Raw genomic sequence first — 24,382 nt, 5'->3', positions numbered from 1 at the left:
AACAACTTCATCAAAAAAGTATTATATGAAACAATTTCACAAGATTAAACAATTTCATGAAAAAATTTCATAAGATTAAACAATGAAATCGACAGATGAAGGTGGTTTGCATGGTTTACACAAATGAGGATGGTTTTCATATGATCACTCCTATATATATATATATATATATATATATAGGGTTGAGTTCACGTGAGACCAAAATGTTTTCGTAAGACCCATGATACCACTTTTTTACACTTGAAACTTCACATAAAAAAACTGTGAATGTAAAAAAAAAAATCGAACCTTTACAGCAAAAACACTATAAAGGTTACCTTCACAGTATTTTACTGTGAAGTTTCAAATATAAAAAAATGGTCTCAAGGGTCTTACGAAAACAGACTGGTCTCACGAAATCTCAAGTCTATGCATACATACACACCACACACACGTGAACATATATGAATAATCTTAACGTCGGATCATATATGCATCTTCAAATAAATATTTTCCTTATATTTTTAATCTTTTTATTTAAACATGTTAATAAAAAATATATTATAACTTCTTAAGAAAAATACATTTTAAAATTTCTTGTTAAAAATGTTTTGGTATAAATATTGAACTGAGCTTTTGAAAACAAGTTTCTCAAATTATGATTTAAATAATAAAAGAAATAAGGGATAAAAATTAAGGGTGGATTTGGTATGGTATCAATTTTTTTTTTAATTTCGTGTATCAATAAATTATAATTAATATGTAATATCTTTATATTGTGTACAAATCAACTGTATTCAGTACCAATTTAATTAGTACCAATTTTTTTTCGGTTGTTACATGTTGGTATTGGTTTGGTACCAACTTCAGGTTACATACTTTGGCATATTCTTGAAATTTTGAGTGACATTTGAGTTTCCAAATAACATATATTATGTTGAAATGTTCAAACAAAACATTTATATTTACAATGTTTAATATCCATACATAAAAAATATTAAATAATTGAATAAGTCGGTACCATGATACTACCGTGATATACAATTTTCAATATCATGTACCAACTAAGTTTACATACTTGACACGGTACTATCAACCAATTATAACTGGTTTGATTTAATACAAAATTACCACCTCTAGATAAAGTTATGTGAAAGTAGACATGGCAACGGGCCGGGTTTTGTAATCCTTGGCCACAACCCCGGTTTGTAGTAACATCCCCCGGCCCTGGCGGGTACGGGGATTATCATCTCGTTATCGGTCAAATCTCTAGCAATCCTCGATCAAAACTCTGTAAAACCCCGGTCAAACCCCATAAATAGTATTATTTAGTTTGATTCTACCGGGGATCCTCGACCTCGACCCCAGTTTGAGTAACATCCCCCGTCCCCCGGTTTGAGTCTATCGGGGATCCAACTAAGTTTACATAATTTAAAAAGGAATATACAACTAAAATGACGTTGTTTCAAGTTCAAACAAATGAAAAAAGACAGATCCAATCTCGGGTTTGAAGTTGACTATACTAAACTGATAGTCGGTTTTTGAAAAGATCTAAGAGTCCGTTTGGTTTGCATGATTTGATAGGATTTGAAGGGATTTAGAACTGAATTTCATTTTGGTTCGGAGAAATTGTTGAATTTTAAATCCCGAGATTCCAATGTAATACCACAAAAACAAGATTTAGAAATTTCATGTGGATAGTCGGTATTTCGCCAGGGTTTGTTTGCAAAAATGTTTAAAATTATGTTAAAAACACTCATTCTGTAATAATCAATTAATAAAAATGTAATTTAATTATTTTTATAATTTTTATGATTTGTTTTTTTTGAGGGTGTCTTAGTCTATGCCCAAACTAATCCCGACAAATTGTAACAGCAAAAAATCAACTCTGATAAACATAGTGGTTTTATGATTTGTTGATATAAATTATTCATAAAAATTGAATTAAATTCTATTCTAAATCTTATAAACCAAACATACGAAAGATTCCAAATCTTTCTATAGAATTAAAATCCTAATCTCTTAAAAACATTCCATCTAGTGATGGCCAAAAACCGGTATCGGGCTAGGCCGGGCGGTCCCAACCGGTCTCAAGATTTCTCATAACCGGCCATAACCGGTCCCGGTCCTGGGTCCCAGCGTAAACGGTCCTGGTCCCGGTTCCGGTCCAATACGTGAAAGTTGAGCCCGGTCAAGCTTTATTGTAACAGTTTATGGGCCGCCGGTCCTGGTCATTAAAAAATAATTTTTTTAATGATATATATTTTTAATACATTATAAATTTTATAATTGGGTCATTCAAATACACTTTAAAAATGCGTTTTATTATAATTAAAATTACATTGTCTTACACAATACAGCGAGAAACCGATAATTATGAACGTTTTTTTGCGAATCGAGAACTTGGTATGTAAATCCATCAACCAAGACACTTATATATAATGTTTAGAAAAACAAAAAATATAAAAAACGGCCAAAAAAGACTAGTTTTTTGAAAAATAACGGTTACATTTAAAAAAAAATAGCTACATTTTTTAAAAATCGGGTCAGAACAGGCCGGTCCATAACCGGTCCCCGTTCCATGAAACACCCCAAATCCATAATCAGTCCAAGATTTTGGTCCTATAACCGGTTCTTATCGGTCCCAAGCTAGACCGGGCCGGTTTGACCCTCACTAATTCCATCAAACCAAATAAATTCAATTGGTAGCCCTTTTGAATTGGGCCTGAAGCCCATAAAATTTTTGGGCTTTAGAATTTTAAAGCTTCAATTTCTTTTATATTTATTTTTTGTTTTCATAGTTAATGATCAAAAAACACATGAAATTAGATAACCAAACCAAGTTATACTAACATCACTACTTAATATCTCTTAAAAGAATTAAATACCATAAAAAAAATATCGTACTTACTTATTTAGGCAAAGACAGTGGGACCAAGGGTTTTTCGTGAGAACTGTAAAACCAATTCTAAACCCTTGGGTTATATTTACAATCTGAAAATCTGAACATTCATAAATGCCATGAGACTTCTCAAATAATCACAAAATTACCACCTTACAATTTAGACCATTAACTTAAAAAGTTGATCAATGAATATAAATTAATTTTACGGATCTCACAAAAAACCATTGGTCTCACGTAAACCCAACCCTATATATATGTCATTTTTTTCTAGTAGACATTCAATTTTTTTTGCCTACCAAATTTTTTCCCCTCTATTTGACATTATTTAATTGAATAATTTCCAAAGATATGACGGATCACTCGTAAACCCTAAAAATCGCAACTCTCCTCCCTCCATTTTTTTATTCTGATTACTCTAAACCCTGAAAAAGCTCTACTCTACAAGCAATGCAAAATTCAACCATGAATGAGGCTGGGCCAACCAAGAGTAGATTCGAATATGGAGACGACGATGAAACAATTGAAGAAGCAGCCACCGGAAGCTCCAATCTTGATGAGGATTCCTCCATGTGCGAACCTGGAGACGCGGATAAGACTAGCGCCGATTATTATTTCGATTCCTACTCTCATTTCGGTAATAATCAAACTACAAATCACTCTATTTTTCTTTATGTGTATGTTTATGATTAATTGATTATGCATACAATTTGAATGGTGAGTGGATTGTTTTTCAGCTTTGGGTTTCATCTAAACTTGTAAACGTATTGTGGGTTTGGTTGATGTGGTTGAAATCTTGTTTTAGAGCATTTTGACCGAATAGAAATTGAAGATCTTAAAAGGAAAGTATGGAACCAGAAAACTAGAGGAAAATGCTATTAAGTTTTTATTGTTTTGGTTGTCATTGGCTCTTGTGAATGATATGTAACTCATATGCTTGAGATTCTTGTTAATGTTTCTTTATATGTTTATTTCAACTTTGTGACAAGCCAATCCCATATGAATCTTTATCATGCTAGTAGATACATTTCAATGAGTTTTAAATTTTGTACCTTGTATGTATATATGGTACTTGTTAAAGCAAATAACCAAGTTCTTTCTGTGTTTCTTGTTTTTGTGTTTTTTTAATGTTTCTTTTGACGCTTTGCTTTGCTTTCTTTGATTTTGTTTTTGCAGGTATTCATGAAGTAAGTTGATAGGATCTCCCTGAAAGGCAACATAACAATTAGTTGCTCCACACATGAATGATGTTTTTTTACCCATATAAACTGCACCCTCAAATGAGAAATTGAGAACCTGTTTTGTATATGCAAATAAGAGAAAGTGTGTTATTGATGTTAATTATATCAATGCAATATTGTTGATGTTTATGATGGTATCCATGCTCTCTTGAAATCCATTGAGACCTAATACTCTTCTCATCTGCAGGAAATGCTGAAGGATGTGGTGAGAACTAAGACTTACCAAAATGTTATTTATAAGAACACATTTTTGTTCAAGGGAAAAGTTGTTCTTGATGTTGGTGCTGGGACGGGAATTCTATCTCTCTTTTGTGCAAAAGCTGGGGCAAAGCATGTTTATGCTGTATGTATGCCATTCTTTCTCTCATGTTTAACAAACTAGCATTTATTGAGTGAACATTTCATGGACAACCCATTGGTACAAGAAGCAACCTAATATGTTATGTAGAATGTTGTATTTTCTGTCAATATAAATGGGTTGTCATACTGAGCTTGGTTGTCAGATGGTAAATTGCAAGTTTTGGTCAATGCATAAGTCTTAGATATTTTTAATTGGTTTTGTTTCCTAGAGTCTCGTCACTATTGAAACAGTATTTAAAAGGACAGTGTTATATATAGCAAATGTAAATGTTCAGAGCAGGTGAATGAAGTACTTCTAAGGTTTATGGTTTGTTAATGTCATTTCATTTCCTAGGGAAACGCCATATATGGATCTATGGCTGCATGTGATTGGGATTTTTTTTAATTATATCAAGATAAGACGTGACATTTGTTTCTTCATCAAGGATGTATTGATGGTTCGGTCTATTTGTTCTCTTCGTTTTTCTTATATGGAAAAGCAAGGCGATATACAATGCCCTCTGGTCTATGGATGAAAAATCTAGTGTGGTCTCTTCTTATTTACTGAATAATTGATTGTATTTTTCTCGAAGGCATCTCCTTGTTCGAGTTTATATTATTTGTTTTGACAGTACCGAATCAGAAAGTTCATCAAAGATTGCTTATTTTTCGTTGCTTGATGTGTTGCAGTATGATTTATGTCGTTTTAAAGATTTTAGGCTGTTTTTGTCTTGTCAATTTTTTCTGCCTCACCACTTTCTTGTTTGCAGGTCGAGTGCTCACAGATGGCTGACATGGCAAAAGAGATTGTTAAAGCAAATGGCTTTTCAGACGGTAATGGGATTTGTACATTTAAGTTCCTACATCATTTATCACATAGGATTTGTTGGTGAACTGATGCATCCTCTTTCTGCTCAACATTGCAGTTATAACTGTTTTGAAGGGAAAGATTGAAGAAATTGACCTCCCGGTTCCTCAAGTGGATATTATTATTTCAGAATGGATGGGATACTTTTTGTTATATGAGAACATGTTAAATACAGTTTTATATGCTCGGGATAAGTGGCTGGTGAGTATCAACTTACATTTTGAACACTTTTTGCTTATTTCTAATACCTGTTAGCATCTATCTTCGCTTGAACACTCCCTATTAGTCATTTTGTAGCATTAGGTCTAATAGATGTTATTTTTTTTGTTAATTGCTCCTCACAGTTGAAGTCTTTGTTTTCTTGTTTCCCGAGATATAGACACTATGTTCTCAAGCTTATTAGTCTTGGTTACATGCATCTTTAATCTTCATAACTTGAACTTCAATTATGGAATTGAAACTCCTCTTTATTTTTGGTGGTGGTTTTTTTTTTTTTTTGGGTTGGGGGGGGTGGTTAGAGTACCTCCAACAGATTCTCCAATATGGGGAAAATGGAGATTTTTGCTCCAAGGGATTCTCCAAAACTTCCAAAATGGAGAAAGCATGAGAGAGGGTGAAATTCTCCAAATTTGGGTAACTTCTTAAAAATGATACCATGAGAGAAAGACATTTTTTTATTATATTCCCCCTCCCCCCAATAAGAAACCTTGATGTTAAATTTTTATGAGAGAGAAATAATGCTTTATTTTATGTATAAAATATTTTAATCATATAATTACTATTGTAATCTCCAAAGTAGAGAATATGTTGGAGTTGAATGTGATTTCTTTTTTGGAGATTTTGGGTTTTGATTCTTCATTTTGGAGAATCTCTTGGAGATGCTCTTTATAATTGAACAACTTTTTTTTTGTTCTTTTGGGGTGCATTTGGCACAGTGATAAGGACAAAACAAAACAGGGATCACTGTTCCGTGCTTGACATGACTTCCATATGGTACATGCGTGGTCCACCCAAAACCCAATTGAACAAGGTGGAACGAGCCTGTATTTTATCAATATTCCCTCAAAAAATAAGACCTAATTCTCTTCAAAAATATCAAATACACCCCCTCTTTTACATTTTATTCATATTCAAAAGTTTATTTGTTGTATTTTATCCTCTTTAAACTCACTTTAGTGTCCTAAAAATATAATTTTATACGTTTTGTATATTTTGGTTCATATGTAATTTATTAAATACTAGTAATAAAAAAATAACATAGAAAAGATACAAAATAAAAACTAGAAATTAATAAACTTCATATTTTGGTGTTATTTTAATTCTCTTGACAAAAAATTTCTAATGATATATTTTGTTACAAAAAAATGTTTATTTTATTGTAATATAATAATTCAATAAATTAATCAAAATATAGAAAAGATATAAACAGCTCATTAGGAGTAAATTGGTCATTTTACTAGTCCTGTTTTACCAAATGCTGAACAAATGTTCCGTTTGGGCCTGACCGGGTACCAAACGCACCCTTGAAGAATTAGGTATAATACTCTTAATTATGAACTTGGTAGTTCCTGTATGTTTGTGATTAAGATGTTTGGGCCAACTTTATGCAAAGTTTCTCATCTTTAAACCATTCCACCTTTTTCAACCTTCTGCCTGAATCAGAATTGGTGTGTATATAGCCCTAGCAACAGATTACTTATTGTTGCTTTTATGTGGTGTTGCTCAACTTCACCTTCTTTGGATGTTTTTTGTTTCCTTTCATAATCTTCTTTTGCTCTCCACAGGTTGGCAGTGGAATTGTGCTGCCTGATAATGCTTCTCTCTATTTGACAGCAATTGAGGATGCCGAGTACAAAGAGGACAAAATTGAATGTAAGATACCTCTGGCGTACTTTCTGCTGTACGAATGATTGTTCAAATGGTTCTCATCTTGGTTGAATTATATATATAAATTTCCCCATCGGGGTTCTTATGAATCTGCAGTTTGGAACAACGTGTATGGCTTTGACATGAGCTGCATCAGAAAGCAGTCCATTATGGAGCCTCTTGTTGACACAGTTGACCAGAATCAAATTGTCACCAATTGCCAATTACTCAAGGTAGAAGTTCTACGGACTCCTTTCGATCCCTTGATTTTTTGTCCTAACTTTTGTGAGTGCAACAAGTCGGAACTTGTTTCTTTCCTTTTTTTTAAGCATATAACATTTATATACAACAAATGCTCACGAGTTTTGCCCCCTTGCCCCCCCTGGAGGCTAGGCTCTATTGCTGGCGGGCGTAGGGTTGATGAACCCTAGATGCTCATATACCCTTCTGACAATGTTTAACTCGTTTCTACAGACCATGGATATCTCTAAAATGACATCCGGGGATGCTTCCTTCACAGCACCCTTCAAGCTTGTGGCTGAGCGTGATGATTACATTCACGCTCTAGTTGCATACTTTGATGTATTGTTTAGCGTATGTCACAAAACGACAGGGTTCTCGACAGGTGAGTCTTGTTGCATTCGTTTATTTCTTACAAGTGTGTAAACCTTTTGCTGGCAGTTAGATTTTCGGAGTCCTAGGTTAGACTAGAGATGTGTAGTTATTTCTACCTTGGTTGTGTTTTCTTGTACCTGCTTATGTTCGTATGTTTGTTTTTGAACATTGTTGCTTACTTCTAAACTCATTTTCAAAATTTAGCACCGTCTTTCTTTTTTACTAGTTCTTTTCAAGATTATAATATTTAGAGTAAATTATGATTTTCGTCCCTGTGGTTTATACATTGCAATTTTAGTCCCTATGGTTTGCAATTTATTGCAAATTATGTCCCTAGACTAGTTCCTACCAAGAAGTACAAGGGACCAAAACAGTAAAGAATGGTAAACCAGAGGGACTGAAACAACAATATTGTATCTCATAAAGACGGAAATAGCAATGAATTACGCACCATAGGGACGAAAATCGCAATTTTTAACAAACCACAAGAAAGAAAAACGTAATTTAATCTAATATTTATATACGGCAAATATTCACGCACACTTTCAAGGAGGCTAGGCTCTACCGGTAACCCACGTACCATCGAGTCGATGACCCTTTTGATTTTATTTTTAAGTTATGTTATTTTTTCCGCAATTTTTTTGAGCAAACTTTATCCTTTCTTTTCACACACTTTGCACAAGCTGGGCATCCTCACGGAAACAATTGTTCTACTCTTTGTGGTAGAGGTCAGATTTGCGTACATCCTACCTCCAAACCCCACCTCCGTGGGACATAACGGTTTTGTTTGGTTACTCAAATATGGGTTTATGCATAGTAACTGCTGATATTGTTGCAATTCAGGGCCAAGGTCAAGGAACACGCACTGGAAGCAAACGGTGCTATACCTGGAAGACGTGCTGACTATATGTGAAGGGGAATCCATTGTTGGAAGCATGACCGTGGCACAAAACAAGAAGAATCCTCGAGATGTCGACATTACCCTCAAGTACTCGTTAAACGGTCGACGTAGTGTCATCTCGAAAACCCAACAATACAAAATGCGTTGAATACGCATCCGATATCTCAAAGGCTGTGGGGATTCCTTAACTGTTAAAGCTCTTTTTTCCTCACTGTTGAATGTATAACATTTTGTAACCTGGATTGATTCATTCTATTTATCTCAAACATTCCTCTAAGGGGAGAGCTTTATGCAGAATGCCAAGTTTTTTCCAAACCTGTCCCTCTCAATTAAAAACATGGTCCTATCTATGCAAAAACATTTTCAAACAAGTTTTTGTTCTGTTTTGCATACCAAACGTATTGGTTTGTGTTCTTTATTTGTGAGTTATATCATGATAGCTTTACGTACATCTCATCCTTTTAAACCCCTGTTTTAGATGAATTATACTGGGTTTGTTTGGTTTGATATGTGGATGTGATGATCTTGTTGATGTCTAGTTCTAGGAATATGTGAACTTCCTTTTTTTCCCCTGATTGATCCATGTTTCTTATAACAAGTGTGTGGCATGGCATACATACACATAACTCTATCTCTCTATTAATCACAAGGGTGATGTTTGATTGGTTTGAGCTTGACTTCAAAGATCAAAAGTACCAGGTTTAAATCGAAGGAGAAATAAAAATCCGTTTATGGCCACGGAGGTTCAAATGCGGTAACTTCAGACTATCTGCAAAACAGGTGGTCGACCTGGGATTAGTCTGCTCATATAGCGGGTTGGATATCCAGGTTAATAAAAAATTGTATCTCTCTATTATTAATTGTGAATTCATGATGCAGATTTTATTCGAGGAGGAGTTGTTTTACTTTGGGTAAATTGCATGAAAAAGTAACGTACTTTAACTTGATTCCTATTTTGTGTAATGTACTTTAAAAACTTTTATTTTGATATCTAAGATGTAAAGTTTTAAACATTTAAGTAACCGGTTGATATGGCAATGGCATCCAACTCAGTATTATTTGCTATTCAACCCAATTTCATCCTATCACTCACCACATCAGTATGGCAACCAGTTAATATTTCAATCAGTTACTCGAGTACTTAAATGTTTAAAACTTTACATCTTAAATATCAAAATGAAAGTTCTGAAAGTACGTTACTCAAAATAAGAATCAAGTTAACATTCGTTACATTTTCATGCAATTTACCATTTTACCTTTTGAATGGTCAAATGGGGAACAAAGATTCAAACTCACCACCCTTGATTCATGGATGCCATTTATGCCCTTTATTATTTATAATTTAAGCAAGAAAATACAAACACTTTATAAAAGGGTATTTTTGTCTTTTATCATTAATTCATTACAATTCCAAAGTTATAGTTTGTGAACCAAACAATCATATTCCAAAATTTTCTTGATAGATTCCATTTTATTTAGTGCATGTCAACCAAACACGTGGTCAAACTTGATTCAACTTCATACCAAATGCATGGTCAAACCTGATTCAATTTCGACACATTTCATTCGTTCAAAAAACATTATGTGACCCAAATGCCCCTTAAATTCAAAATTAAACATAAAATATGGTTTCTGGGAAGCAACACGTCGAATCAAACCCTTTCTTTTCGCATTTCCAATACCTTATTAGACTTTAGGGCTCATTTAGTAACAACTTGTGTTGATACCGACAACTATACTTAGCAAGTCAAGACGAACAAGACTTTGTGGCCTACAAGCGATAATGATCCAAGTTATCAATGTCGGGAAATCGGAATCCAATCAAGGAGGCATGGTACCTTGGTCCCGTAACTTCAACACAAAAAAACAATCTCTAAGATCACAATCACTCCTCGTTCTATTAATTGCTTGAAGTAGGCCATGCACGTACGTCTTGTTGGACTTTTGTAGCTTACGAAAAAATACCGCTAGCTAAAACGTAACAACTCACCTAAACGCCTGCTCACAAACCTAAACTATAAACATCATATCAGTATTCGTATGTAAACCATTTCTCTGTTTATTCAAAACAAATTTTAACCGAATATTAGAAAGTAATATTGTTTTTCTTAACGTTCAAATGAACCTTGTCAACCATAATTGATGTCAGTTAAAAGGGGTTTAGATGTATGTTTTTTTTATTAACCTGGATATCCAACCCGCTATGCGAGCCGACGAATCCCAGGGCGACCACCTGCTTTGCAGATAGCCCAGAATTACAGCATTTGAATATCCGTGGCCACAAGGGGATTTTTATTCCTCATTGGATTTAAACATGAGACCTCCTTGTACTTTTGACCTTTGGAGCCAAACTCAAATCAATCAGGCACCACCCTTGTGGTTGTATGTTTTTTAACTAGGGGTGTGTAGAAAATCAACCGATTCAATTGGAACCAACCGACCATAATCGGTATTCAATTGTTATTGGATCGGATTAGATTGAAGATTTCAACATCCAATTTGGATAAGTCGGTTCTCGGATGACAGACTAGAACCGAACCTATCAACATCCAATTAATTATCTGATAACCATCCAGTTGTCCATCAAACCATTATCCAACTATCATCCAATTAATTTATTTTCAAATTGCTTTAATCGGAATTTGTTTTACGTGAGGCTTTGAATTTTTAACTTCTCTTGTATTGGTTTTAACACATTTTAAAAATGATTAATTAATTTGTATCATTGTTGAAGAATTGGATTGAATTAACACACTGAATGAATCTAATCTCATCAGATCATCCATTGGATATCTAATAAATGTATCCAATAGATGGAACCGAACCGATCCAATCATCCATTGGATATCTAATAAAAGTTTCCAATAGATGGAACCGAACCGATCCAATCATCCATTGGATTGGATTGAATCGGTTATCCAATATAAATCGGATCGGTTCAATTGGCAAAATCCAACATCCAATGAATGATTGTATCAATTCGGTTCCCCTCACATCCAATAAATGTCAACCGTTGCACAAACCTATTTTTAAAAATAAGAAATATTAAAATTTAATTGGAAAAATAAATATATGGAGGGTTTGAAATGACATGGAGTACAAAATTTCTTAGGTATGCATCATTAATTGGAAGCATTTTTCAGTCTCTAAGGAATTGACCTTTTCAACTTCTTTTGTGAAAAATATCACCATTTTGGCATTCTATTCTCTCATTAGATTCCACTTATGTCTTAGCTACCATCTGTTATTAAACTACTAGAAGGGTACTCGTGCAATGCATCGAGATAAATCTTGATTTTTGTTTAGAGTCCGTTTGGTTTGTCGGTACTGTTTTTGAGGAATTTGGATTGAAATGAATTTGAAACCATTGGTGTTTAGGATTTGGAAATAATTGAATTACATTTTTAGTAATCGATTATTACAAAACAAATGTTTTTTTTAACAGTTTTTAGAACCTTTTATTTCATACATTCTTACGGAATCCTGTGAATTCTCGAGCATCCTCTAAGGATTTCAAAATCCTATGTTTGTAGGATTTTTCAATTAAATCATAGGATTTCAAATTCGAACAATCCAATCAACTAAACATGGGATTGGATGAATTTGAAATCCAAATTCCTACAAATACATTCCAAATCGTTCCAATCTAAACCTCTTTAATTCCAAATCTTTCCATAAAATCTAAATCTCTCAAAATTATTCCATCAACTCAAACGTCTCCTTGTTGTTTTAATAAAAAAGCCGCTAGAAAGAAATTTAGTGGTCTTATTGTTGGGTTATGGGATCTAAAGCACAACGAAAAAAGAAACCGTAACCCTCAAAGGACCCATATGAACCGGAATAATTTGCGTGTTTCAAAATTGTACCTCACAGTTAGAGAGATCTTGAATCACGACAAAAAAAAAAAAAAGACTTGATGCCTTCACGGTATACACGTGAACAATCTGAACTATTTGTCTTCTCGTGATGCTAGTCATGGTTTCAAAACTTAGGAAAAAAAGGGAGCATATGTTCTGGGTGATTTCAAAACTTATATATATATATATATATATATATATAGAGAGAGAGAGAGAGAGAGAGAGAGAGAGAGAGGAGCGATCAAATGAAAACCGCTCCAACTTGTAAAAACCGTAAAAACTACTCTCATCCATCGTTAATCTTATTAAATTTTTTCATGAAATTGTTAATCTTGTGAAATTGTTTCATATAATATTTTTTTTGATGAAGTTGTTTCATATGTGGTTATGAAATTGTTTCATATACTACTTAATGAAATTTTAATGAAACTGTTTCATGTATTTCTTTAAAATTAAAATAATGAAGATGATAATATCTATGATTAACACCATCCACAATAAAAATGGTTAATCAACCTCTTATAATTATAAAAAAATGAACAAAATGAAAAATTATGATTGGTTGAATGAGGTTTTCACGGTTTTTACAAATTGAGTGATTTTTATTTGAACCCACCCCTATAGGGAACAAATATTAGAGAGATAAACAAGATTGAGAAATACCAAACTATTTATATCAGATTAAAACTTTAAAACCTTCTACAGTTCTCCGCCTGTCATGTTCTGTCCCTGTACCAAACATACAACGTCATTTCTCTGTAAATTGTTTTCCGAAGAGGGATAAATTTGTTTGATTCATGTAGACGGAATGTTTTGGATATTATTAAAAGATTTACGTTTAATTCTTGTTTTGATTTGTTCAGTTTGATGATGACCCATCGTCCAAAAGAGGAACCTACCCGACTTATGTGAATTAGATATTTCTAACGTTAGGTTCGTTTGTAAGATTCATGTTTCTAACCATGAAAACGAAGCAGTTTGTATGAGCTTTATAAACTAATTTTATAAAAGATGTTAGACAAATATGATTATAGACTTGGGATCATGTGAGACCAAAGGTTTTTCGTGAGACCCGTAAGACCAATTCTCAACCATTGGATTAGATCTACAATATGAACATTCATATTTCATAATCACAAAATTGCCACGAGACTTCTCAATAATCACAAAATTGTCACCGTGCAACTTTAGACCATTAGATCATTAGTTTATAAAGTTGATCAATGAACATAAATTGGTCTTACGGGTCTCACGAAAAACTCTTGGTTTCACGTGAACCCAACCCTATGATTATGTCATTTTTATTATAACTGATACCAATTTTTACGCACTGAAAGTTTACCGTGAAGACAAATACATATCGGTTTTTACATGTTTTATGTTTATATATATGCATATATAAAATGTATAAGATACGCGAATACTAATTCAGTTATCTTATCATATGTATAAATACGTGATTCTATTTTTCTATAAAATATTAAGGTAATTAATTTAATTTTCGATTTTATTATTTATGAATATTTATTCCGCTTTAAATTAAAAAAAAAAAAACAAAAATGGTTGTCTTATCATCAAGTCGATTATAATCTTGAAACATGCACCTTTCTGTATCATCTAAATCTAGTCGTTTTAATCCAATTTCATCTCACCTGAAATCACCACACCACTAAAGTAAAAGAGAACATGTTGTCTCTCACTAGTTGATACATATAGTGTTAGAAATTCTGGTTTTCGATTGTTTGGATTCCACTGAAAGTCGTGTATCATTTTCAAATTGAAGTATTTCGATGGTACAATCGAAATTTCAATCGGATAAAATTCAGTGGTTTTTCCGAAAATATAGTTTTTTTTTTTTCATGTTATGAAATCTGTGTATCGAAAAAAAGAAGACAAAATCGTAGCTTTTCCCTCAAATAGTCGAAAACTGCCATACGACAATTAAAAAACCGGGTTTTCAAAACAGAGTCAAAACCGAGTTTAAAATTTCAAATTAGGATTTTTATAGCATTTTTCACAAAGCAATTTCAAATTCGACCCCAGCCAAGGACTCTACCCGTTGGACCCCGCCACCCCCGTCGTGATCAAAATAAACTCAAACAAGTGTGCACTCCGCACCTTCCTTACTTGTTCAATATTTATCATGATTACATTAGTCAACAAATTAATCACATTACACTTAAATGATATTAGAGATACAAATCACCAACATATAGTAGATGACCAAACTCTCCATATGTATGGTTTGTGCAACATTTTCCTACACTCCGTGTTAATCATATACATCAGTACCTTAATCATATCTTTTCTATCGTTTTTCGTTCTTGTTTTCTCCTGATAACATACAGTTTTTTAAGAAACACAACAGGGTTTTTTATCAGTTAAATAAACAGAAAATCTATATACATTCTATCTCTATAGTTCTACATCTTGCCTTCATATAAAACACATAGAATTTAATACATGATAATGTAGAAGGCACTAAACTTGCCATCTTTATAGATTTGTTGTTTTCCTCTTTCAACTACATAGAATCCATGTGCACATGGACCAACTACCAATTGATGGTGTCAATGAGACCCCACCAAACAAAAGAGAAAAGGGTCATGAACCCATTTTTCTATTCATCAATTATTGGTTAAATGAACCCTCAATACCTCATGTTCTTTAATAATATCACATTTCTTTGTCTCCTCCTATTCTATACTCTACTTCAACCTTACTTGCAATATCCTTTCTTTGAGGACAATGACAAGGGTCTCTCAACCACTCATACACCTCATTGTGATGTCTATACATACCTTTCAATATATATATATATATATATATATATATATAATTCTGGAATTGGTAGTTCTGATTTAAAAGAAGAAAGGGTTTTTATATTATCTTTAAAACTTTCGGTGTTAAAGAATTTGGTACAACGTCGTTTTCTTCTAAGAGGCTGATATGTGTTGAGAATTTAACACATAAAGCACTCATTGTACGTCTTTTTAGTTATAATAATTTTTTTTCATTCCCACTTTGAGTCATTTTCATTGATTTCTTTATTTTCTCGTCATTTACATTTCCGTCATTTATTTTATCGTTATTTACTTTACGCAATTTACGTTTATGTCTTTATTTTCCGTCATTTATTTTTTACTTTCCGTTTTGAGTAGCTAAGCTTTTATAGCTTGGGTGTGAGACGGAAAGGTGAGACTTCCAAACCGAACGAAAGTAGCTAAGTGTTTTCGTAAACGACGTTCCATTGTTTCATTCGAGTTTTTATAAAAACCAAGCACACTTCTTGACGGGTTGATCACTTGAAAGTGTTAAAGTGCGATGGACTTAGAGATAAGCCATCAATAAGCACGTCAACTTGGATGACATAAGAGGTAGACTTGAGAAAGTTGCCGACAAGGAAACTTGTCATTTGTGTTTTTCAAAACTTAACTCCCGACGGGTTGGTCGCTCTTCAAAGGTGTCAAAATGTGATAGATTCAAAGATGAACTATCAAGAACACGCCAACTCGAATGATATGGGAATCGACTCGAGAGAGTGATTTTTAACAAAGAGATTTGTTTATCCATATATTTTGAAAACACCATCGTGTCATTATCCCCGGTCCGGACACCACATAGAGATATGGGTGGAAAGCTATAAGATAGTGCAATGGTGAAGTCCGAGAGGAATGCCTTCAAAATAGATGGTGGAACTTAGTTTCGAAAGACTGCTTGATGTAGCATTCCTATAGCATTGGCTGTTGGAATTTGTGTTTGGGTCTCATCTTAAGTCTTACACCCTTGCTTCTTTTATATATTATGTATTCTGTTTGGATTCACCTTAATATCAAACAAAAGTCTTCAAAATCGTCATCTGAAATCATCTCTTTCATTGGACTCTAATATAACTTTGGCTACAATATCCGTGGACGATAATCCGGTACTTGTACCACTTTATTACTTGGAAAGACGACGTTGGGCCGTATTGTATACTTGCTTTGTGGCCCAATTTCATTAAGTCTAAAGGTGTAAAATATCACCCTACCAGAGGCTATTTACCAAATTTTATATTAAGTCATGTATGGATAAATTTGTCTGTCTGGAGAAATGGGTGTTGTTGTTTACTTTTTTTATCTGAACCAACAGTCTGAATAACATAAATGATCGATTTACCCCCCAATGTTAATTATTTGAACATCAAAACAAATAAAATCATAAAGAGGCCGAAGATGGGGTGTCTCATATGGGAAGGAGGCGGTGCTTTGAAATAAGGGGGAGGAGTGTCATTTTTGTGGCTGAATGGGGAACAACACACGATTTCTATCTGTGCGATTAAGCCATGTTATGTACAAATAAGCCGTAAGTAAACAACCCAAATGAGTTGTGCGAATAAAACAGATAGACGAATAAGCCTAATTAAGCCACACGTAAACAACCCCTAAGTTGGATTTGAGTAGCTGATTGTTTATGTTTGAATGAAGATTAATGCAATTATTCATTAAAGAAATAAAATATTAAATTTATGTTTGAACATTTATGAAATATGTTAAGTTGTTTCTTGCACCATAACAAAATCAGGTTTATAGGGCTCTCCCAATTTCTAAGCATCTAATAGACCTATTCATATGACTTAGTTTTATATGACCAAAAAATAAAGTGTCTTATCTAAAGGCGTTTTAATAAGTTTATATGACAATTTTTGATGTCTTGATAAGTTTTTTAGGACACTTTTATTATAAAACGTCTCATTAGCACTTTTAGAGGACATTTGAAAAATTGTCTTGTAAAACAAGTGTCGTATAAAAAATTGAGTTTATATGACACTTTCTCATAATTGTCCTATAAAGTTGCTAATACGACGCTTTGTATCAAAAATGTCCTAAAAACTTGTTAAGATGCCCAAAAACGTCGTATAAACTTATTACAACGACTTTAGATGAGACTTTATATTTTGGTTCTATAAAGCGGTTTATTGGGACGCTTAGAAACTGGGGGCATCCTATAAACCTAATTTTATCGTAGTGTTGTTTTTAAGTACTTGAATGTTCAGAGAGAAATGTTGATTTTACAGTACACTAAGTACGAGTATCGGCATCCACTAAAAGGGATATATATCGTGTAGAAAAAATTCAACTGATGTTAGATTTTAATGAATAATAAGGTCGACCGTCTACACGTGTGCGTGCGAGTACTAATCTCATCTTTTGTGATTATGTGTTTTTTATTTGTTGTAGGGTACAGAGAAATCTTGATTTCAATCATCATTACTTATCTATACTATAATATAAAGCATTTGACAAAAACTCTTAAAAACCATTTTTATGTATAAAGTACTGTATTTTGATGCATATTACTTAAAATTCAAGATTACAAGTAAATTATGCATAAATACAACTTAGTAAAGCTCGATGTTTGAATTCGTATAACTAACTACGGATAAACACAATCAAATAAAGGATAAACATCTCATTTTAAAATATAAATATAATTAGGATAATTATCGAGTTTTAACAAAATAATTAATTATTATATTTATAAGAAAATTATATTATTAAACCAAATATAAATTACTTCGTTATTGTATCTAAATTAAATTATTAATAATAAATTGAATTAAAAAATTACACAAAAAATGAATAATTTTTTAAATAGTTAATTTGATACTAATATTAATATATTTTTGTCAAATTTTTATGATATCTTCAAATTTATATTTTATTCAAAAATAAAAACATCACCGTTTTCTCAAATTCACATAAGACTATATTATAACATCGATTAAGATAAAAAATAAAATAAAATATTAAAATCAAAATGTACTTGATGTTTATGATGTTTATGACATGGATGAGACCTCTCATGGCCTATAGGGTCACTTATATATAATTGATTTTAAATGGGAAAAAATTAATTGCATTTTCATATTCTAGAATCAATCATGTTGATTATTTATCAATTTTATAACAATAATTTCCAAATAATATTTAAGATTATCATTACATATCTACCCCCATCAATCTATAATTTGAAAAAATGTATTTAAATACTTTCTTGATAAAAGTAAAATAATTCAAGGAAAAGTTGTATGGAAAAGTAACGTATTTTGATTCGAAACCTATTTTGGGTAATGTATTTTCAAAACTTTCATTTTGGTACTTAAGATGTAAAGTTTTAAACATTTAAGTATTTGAGTAACTGGTTGAAGCATTAACCGGTTATCATGTTGATGTGGCGAGTGATGAGATGAAATTGGGTTGAATAGCAAATGATATTGAGTTGGATACCACATCACTCGCCACATTAGCATGGTGCACCGGTTACCTGGGTACTTAAATGTTTAAATTTTTTTTCATCTTGGGTACCAAAATGGAAGTTTTGAAAGTACGTTACTCAAAATAGGAATCAAGTAAAAGTACGTTACTTTTTTCATGCAATTTGCCCATAATTCAATTATACGTATTGATAAAAGAAAGTATACGACAATGATAAAGAAAAAAACAGTAATTCTAGTTCACAACTCTTTAACAAAACGTTTCACTTCTGATAAGACAATTAAAAAGAAAGAATATGCATCATTTTTTCAAGAAGATGAATAACGCATAAGAATCTGAAAAATCAGAAGAAAGGTTACAAGTGTTCACCAGACATGAACGACACGTCTTACTATCAGTAATGTGATAGTAAGCCAGTAATATCGTAGGGTTTTTACGAGACGCGCGTCTTACTGTCATTACATGTTTTTGAAAATACTGATATGATATTAAGTTGAAAGCAATAACATCACATGTGAATAAAATTGAGGACATGTTTGAATTTTTCAATCATGATCACATGTATTTATGAAGTGGCACTTGTCTCTTTTGGGTTTCTTGACAACTAGGTCATGTGAGATATGCAACATTATATATATATAAATTCTTGCTTCAATTATAAAGCACAAAACCACATGACACTAGATGCCCTCTTACTTGTCTTTTGTACTTCATCACATGACAAAATCTACATGTAAATTCACCATATTTTATAGCTATAAAAACACCACCCTTTTTCAAACATTGCCTTCCCAAACACACACTCTTGATCCTCTTTCCAAACTTGGGTCTTGACTCATTTTTCTCCCCCTACACTTTTCTTGGATCGTACCCTGATCAATCTTTATACGTATTCATCACAATCTTGTTTTTATATAACGGGTTTTCTGTGATTCAAGAAATGGGAAAGAAGATGATGAACTTTGGCAGGTTTTTAGACGGTTTGTGTATATCAAATGGGGGTGCGAGTTCTTGTCTTTGTTGCATTAACAGTTTTGAAATTCAAGATGATGATGAGTTTGAGAGAGAACCGTTTGTGGATCAGTCCAAGGATGCATCAGATAAGCCTCAGACGCTTGGCTTCTTTCTAAAACCAAAGGTAATTTATCGAGTTGCATAATTGTTTACAAAGATGTCTCTTTGCATATAACGTGTAGAGATCAGTAGGGGAATTTGTATGTACGAAAACCTCTTTTTAAGGTATCGCTTATATGCGAAGTATCATTCTTGTTTGCAGTTTCTTGTAGAAAAACAAATTTGATCAGTTTATTGTATAATTCAAGTAAGATAATATAACGGTTGCATTGGGAATACACTCCAGCACCCTTCACATATGCACACTCGTTTTCACTTCCAACGTCCTCAAGATTTAGACGTTCGTCATTTACCATTCAGATTTACAATTCTGTAAGGGAATTTCAATTTGTGGACCTCAAGTCATATACCATCAAACCAACTGTTGACATCAAAATCTGGTTGTTTTTGTATATACTGTAGTTAGAAACTCCTACAGTACGTAGGATATACTGATACAAAAGCAGTATATTACACATAGTACATGTTTTTATATTGATTTTGCTTCAATTCCTTTTTGTTTGTTCTTGGATGGTATATAGATGGTGGTGCTAAGGGTGTCTATGCATTGCAATGGTTGTGCAAGGAAGGTTCAAAGACACATCTCCAAGATGGAAGGTAACACTTTTAAATAATTATTTTTAATTTCCAATTTTATACCTTTTACACTTAATTAATAATATTTTTTATTTAAATTAATAATAATATAAATTAAAGAAAATAATTTTTATAGTTTTTACACTTAATTAATAATATTTTTTTATTTAAACTAATAATAATATAAATTAAATAAAATTATTTTATTTTATATTCTTTTTTCCCTGACACACATTTACGTAGATAAATAATCAGACACTACAACCAAATTGGTATGTTATAACGTCTTTATTCTCATAATAAAATACATAATTGACTTTTTTAAGTTTATATTAACCAAAAACTGTATATTTTATAAAATACGTTACAATAAAATGTTATAATTGAGATAATGGGTTGTTTGTAAGTTGTTGAATGATTAAAAAGACTCTCATGATATAGTGCAAAATACAATATAATTGTTTGACAATTATTTACAACAGAATTAAGACACTGAATGGTTAAAGGAGGCCCACGATACAAAATCATTCAAAGGGTTTTGAAACCATTAAGAAACAGACTTTTTTTTGTCAAACAAGATTCATCTCTTAACAATTCAGATGTTGCCTCTGAATAAAACTATTAAAAGGTAAACAAACAACCTCTTAGCAAAAACAATATCATATCATTTTTTTTTTAAAACCATGTAATATTATTGGATAATTTTTAAACTTTAAATAATAATAATAATAATTAATAATAATAAAATATTTATTTTCCCAATAATAATAATAATAAAATAATATTTTTTTTTAATATTTATTGATAATAAAAACAGGAGTGACATCCTACCAAGTGGACTTGGAAACCAAGATGGTGATTGTAATGGGAGACATTGTTCCATTTGAGGTGTTGGAGAGTGTTTCAAAGGTTAAAAATGCACAACTTTGGACCCCACCAATCTCATAATTCCAATTTTATTTATTTATCATGTTTTTTTTATATCTGTAGAACTCAAAATATTATTATCTGAACGGTTTTTTGGTTAGGTTTAATGTTATTTAAAATACTGTAATGTGTTTATTAAGTAATTACGTATTTAGAGTGGTCTGTGTTTGTATAGTTTTTTTTTTCTGATTAACCTGGATATCCAACTTGCTATGTGCGTCGACTAATCTCAGGACGACCATCTGGTTTGCGGATAGCCCGGAGTCATTGTATTTGAACATCTGTGGCCATAAAGGGATTTTTATTCCTCTTTGGATTTGAACATGAGATCTCCAAGTAGGGTTGTAAACGAATCGAACGAACACGAACAGAGGCTTGTTCATATTCGTTCGTTTAACTTAACCGAATAAACGAACGAACACGAGTGGTAAACAAACAAAAATCTTTATGTTCGTGTTCGTGTTCGTTCGTTTAGAAATCAGGTGTGTTCGTGTTCGTTTATGTTCGTTCGTTGATGTGCTAAACGAACGTAAACGAACGAACATAAACGCACAAGGCTTAACGAACATAAAGAAACAAACGTCACTACTTGTCATTCAACCCTTCACGATTTTGTAGAAGGTTTCATCTGGAGGTTATGGTTTTGGAGAAAAAGTGAAAAGGTAAAAAAATCTCAAACAAGACAAAATGATGATAAAATTTAAATCTAAAAAAATTAAAAACTTAAATAAATATTATTTGAATTCAAACTAAATAAATAAAAAATTATATATTAAATTTAATATATAAACGAACAGAAATGAACAAACGTTCACGAATATAAATGAACGAACGATATTCTTGTTCATGTGCGTTCGTAATTGTTCATGTTAGTTCATTTATTAAATAAACGAACATAAACAAGCTTCCCTCCGAACGGTTCACGAACGGTTCGTTGAACTTTCGGTTTGTTTACAGCTCTACCTCCAAGCACTTTTGACCTTTGGAGCCCAAACTCAAACCAAGCTTCTCTCGTATACATACTTTTGAGTAAATATATTTAGAGGGTGTTTGAGATTGCTTATAAAAACAATTTATGGACTTATTTCGGTGTGATACCGGTAATAAGCATTTTTAAGTATTTTGATAAACAACTTATAACAGTGCCAAACCGGTAGTAAGGAGTTTTTGAAGAAATTAAATCATTCTAACTTGTAATAAGTTGATAAGGACTTTTGTAGAAAAACACAAGTTGTTTCAAATAAGCAATCCCAAACACCCCCTTAAATGGTTTGAAATTATTCAAAATTAAGTTGAATATTTAAATTTCAGATTCAATATTTTTGTACTGTTTAAAGAATTACAGGAAAACGACCAAAAACTCGTTTATTTTTATATGTATTACTAGTCTTAGGTTCTTTATTAATGGATTGTACTTTGAAAAATGTTCATTTTATTAAAACAAACAATGCCATTCTGTTAATTAAACTGTTCTTTTATTTGAAGAAAATACGTCAAAGGGGTTATTCGGTTTGTTTTCCCTTAAATGTTGTATGGATAAAGTTGTCTATAGTGATAAAGTTGTTTGTATGATAATTGATAAGTTGTTGTACGGTTGTTATGCTGAATAAACAATCTAAATGTGAAAATTACTATTTTACCCTTTGTTTACATTGAAGGAAAACAGTCTCTTATGATTATTTGAGCAATGTAGATCAAAATCAAACCCAAAATCAACAACAATTTAGTAAAAATTCATCCCATAAAGTGTATAATACAAATCCAAATCAAAAACTTAATTCAAACCTTAAATCAGAAACTCACATCAAACCCAAAATCACGAGGAAAAAAAAACAAGAAAGATGAAGAGCCCTAAATCAGAAGCTCACATCAAGCCAGAAAGATCGAAGAACCCTAAATCAAAAAAGTCGAGGGCTCGATTTCAGGAAACATCCAATAACCTAGCAAAAAACCAAGGTAGGTTTCAGGAACAAAAAAAGCTCGATTTCGGGAACAAATCACTGAGAGAGCAACAAGAGAGAAGATTAAGTTTGGAGAAATCGAGGAACCAGAGATGGAGAGGGTCGAAGGAGCAGCAATCTCCGGAGGAGAAGGAGCATGGATCGATCTACAGAGGAGGAAAGGAAGAGGCTGTTTTTTTTTCCAAGGGTAGAGAGGGAAAAGAGTCGGCTGAATGTGAAGGAGTGTCTTCCTCTACCTGAGCGAATAAGCTATAGATTTCCAGATTAAGCCATAACCGAACAACCTTTTATGATTGAGTGAATAAGCTATATAGGTTATATACATCCCATTAAGCCACAACCGAACAATCTTTTATGATTGAGTGAATAATCTATATAGGTTATACAGCCCATTAAGTCACAGCCGAACAACCCCTAAATTTGATGTTTAGATTTTGTGTTTTGATTTCACAAATTATAACCATATAATATTCTTGTGTTTTATGTTATTTTTTATCATCAATTATCATCATTTTGATTTTATAATTTTGTTTTTTTATAGAGTAAATTACGATCTTCATCCTTGTGGTTTGCGAAATTTCGATTTTTGTTCATATGGTTTGTAATTTATTGTTGTTTTTATCCCTGAAACTAATTCGATTAAAAATCCTCCATTTAGTTTAGGGATATTTTAAATTTTTTATTTATTTTTGGTTTATTAAATATATTTATTGGTTTCCTTTTTGGTATTTTAGTTTTTTAAACAAACTATATATTTTTTGAAAAAGAATTAATACATAAAAAAACATTATCATTATTTTATTATTGTTTATGATAAAATAATTAAATATTTTCCATACAATTTGTTATTTCATATTTTTGGTCATTATAGTTTTAGTTTCTTATAGTTTGGTTTCTGTCAATAATGTCATTCAAGTGCAAGTCGTTGAGTACCCCTTACATGATAATATTTTAATTTT

General features: G+C 32.1%; 2 protein-coding genes across 2 annotated transcripts; both read left to right on the top strand.

The window, feature by feature from the left end:
- Positions 1-3,232: 3,232 nt before the first annotated feature.
- Positions 3,233-9,022, top strand: LOC112501621 (protein arginine N-methyltransferase 1.1-like). Its single transcript, XM_025105306.1, has 9 exons — positions 3,233-3,518; positions 4,058-4,068; positions 4,310-4,465; positions 5,232-5,295; positions 5,388-5,530; positions 7,114-7,201; positions 7,313-7,428; positions 7,670-7,820; positions 8,654-9,022. The coding sequence occupies exons 1-9, from the start codon at positions 3,332-3,334 to the stop codon at positions 8,857-8,859; spliced, it is 1,122 nt and encodes a 373-aa protein (XP_024961074.1). The 5' UTR covers positions 3,233-3,331; the 3' UTR covers positions 8,860-9,022.
- A 10,563-nt stretch (positions 9,023-19,585) lies between these two features.
- Positions 19,586-21,632, top strand: LOC112501614 (protein SODIUM POTASSIUM ROOT DEFECTIVE 2-like). Its single transcript, XM_025105296.1, has 3 exons — positions 19,586-19,963; positions 20,481-20,556; positions 21,353-21,632. The coding sequence occupies exons 1-3, from the start codon at positions 19,766-19,768 to the stop codon at positions 21,481-21,483; spliced, it is 405 nt and encodes a 134-aa protein (XP_024961064.1). The 5' UTR covers positions 19,586-19,765; the 3' UTR covers positions 21,484-21,632.
- The last annotated feature ends 2,750 nt before the right edge of the window (positions 21,633-24,382 follow it).

The sequence above is a fragment of the Cynara cardunculus genome, unplaced genomic scaffold (assembly GCF_001531365.2).
Source record: "Cynara cardunculus var. scolymus isolate 2C unplaced genomic scaffold, CcrdV1 Un_Scaffold_326, whole genome shotgun sequence".
Taxonomy (NCBI): Eukaryota; Viridiplantae; Streptophyta; class Magnoliopsida; order Asterales; family Asteraceae; genus Cynara; species Cynara cardunculus.
The sequence above is the reverse complement of the archived record's forward strand: the minus strand, read 5'-3'. Positions and strand labels throughout refer to the sequence as shown.

Coding starts and splice junctions, on each gene's coding strand:
- LOC112501621 (XM_025105306.1), top strand. CDS start 3,332: ATGCAAAATTCAACCATGAATGAGGCTGGGCCAACCAAGAGTAGATTC. Junction 4,466..5,231: donor GGGCAAAGCATGTTTATGCT/GTATGTATGCCA, acceptor TCTTGTTTGCAG/GTCGAGTGCTCACAGATGGC. Junction 7,429..7,669: donor CCAATTGCCAATTACTCAAG/GTAGAAGTTCTA, acceptor TCGTTTCTACAG/ACCATGGATATCTCTAAAAT.
- LOC112501614 (XM_025105296.1), top strand. CDS start 19,766: ATGGGAAAGAAGATGATGAACTTTGGCAGGTTTTTAGACGGTTTGTGT. Junction 19,964..20,480: donor GCTTCTTTCTAAAACCAAAG/GTAATTTATCGA, acceptor GATGGTATATAG/ATGGTGGTGCTAAGGGTGTC. Junction 20,557..21,352: donor ACACATCTCCAAGATGGAAG/GTAACACTTTTA, acceptor TAATAAAAACAG/GAGTGACATCCTACCAAGTG.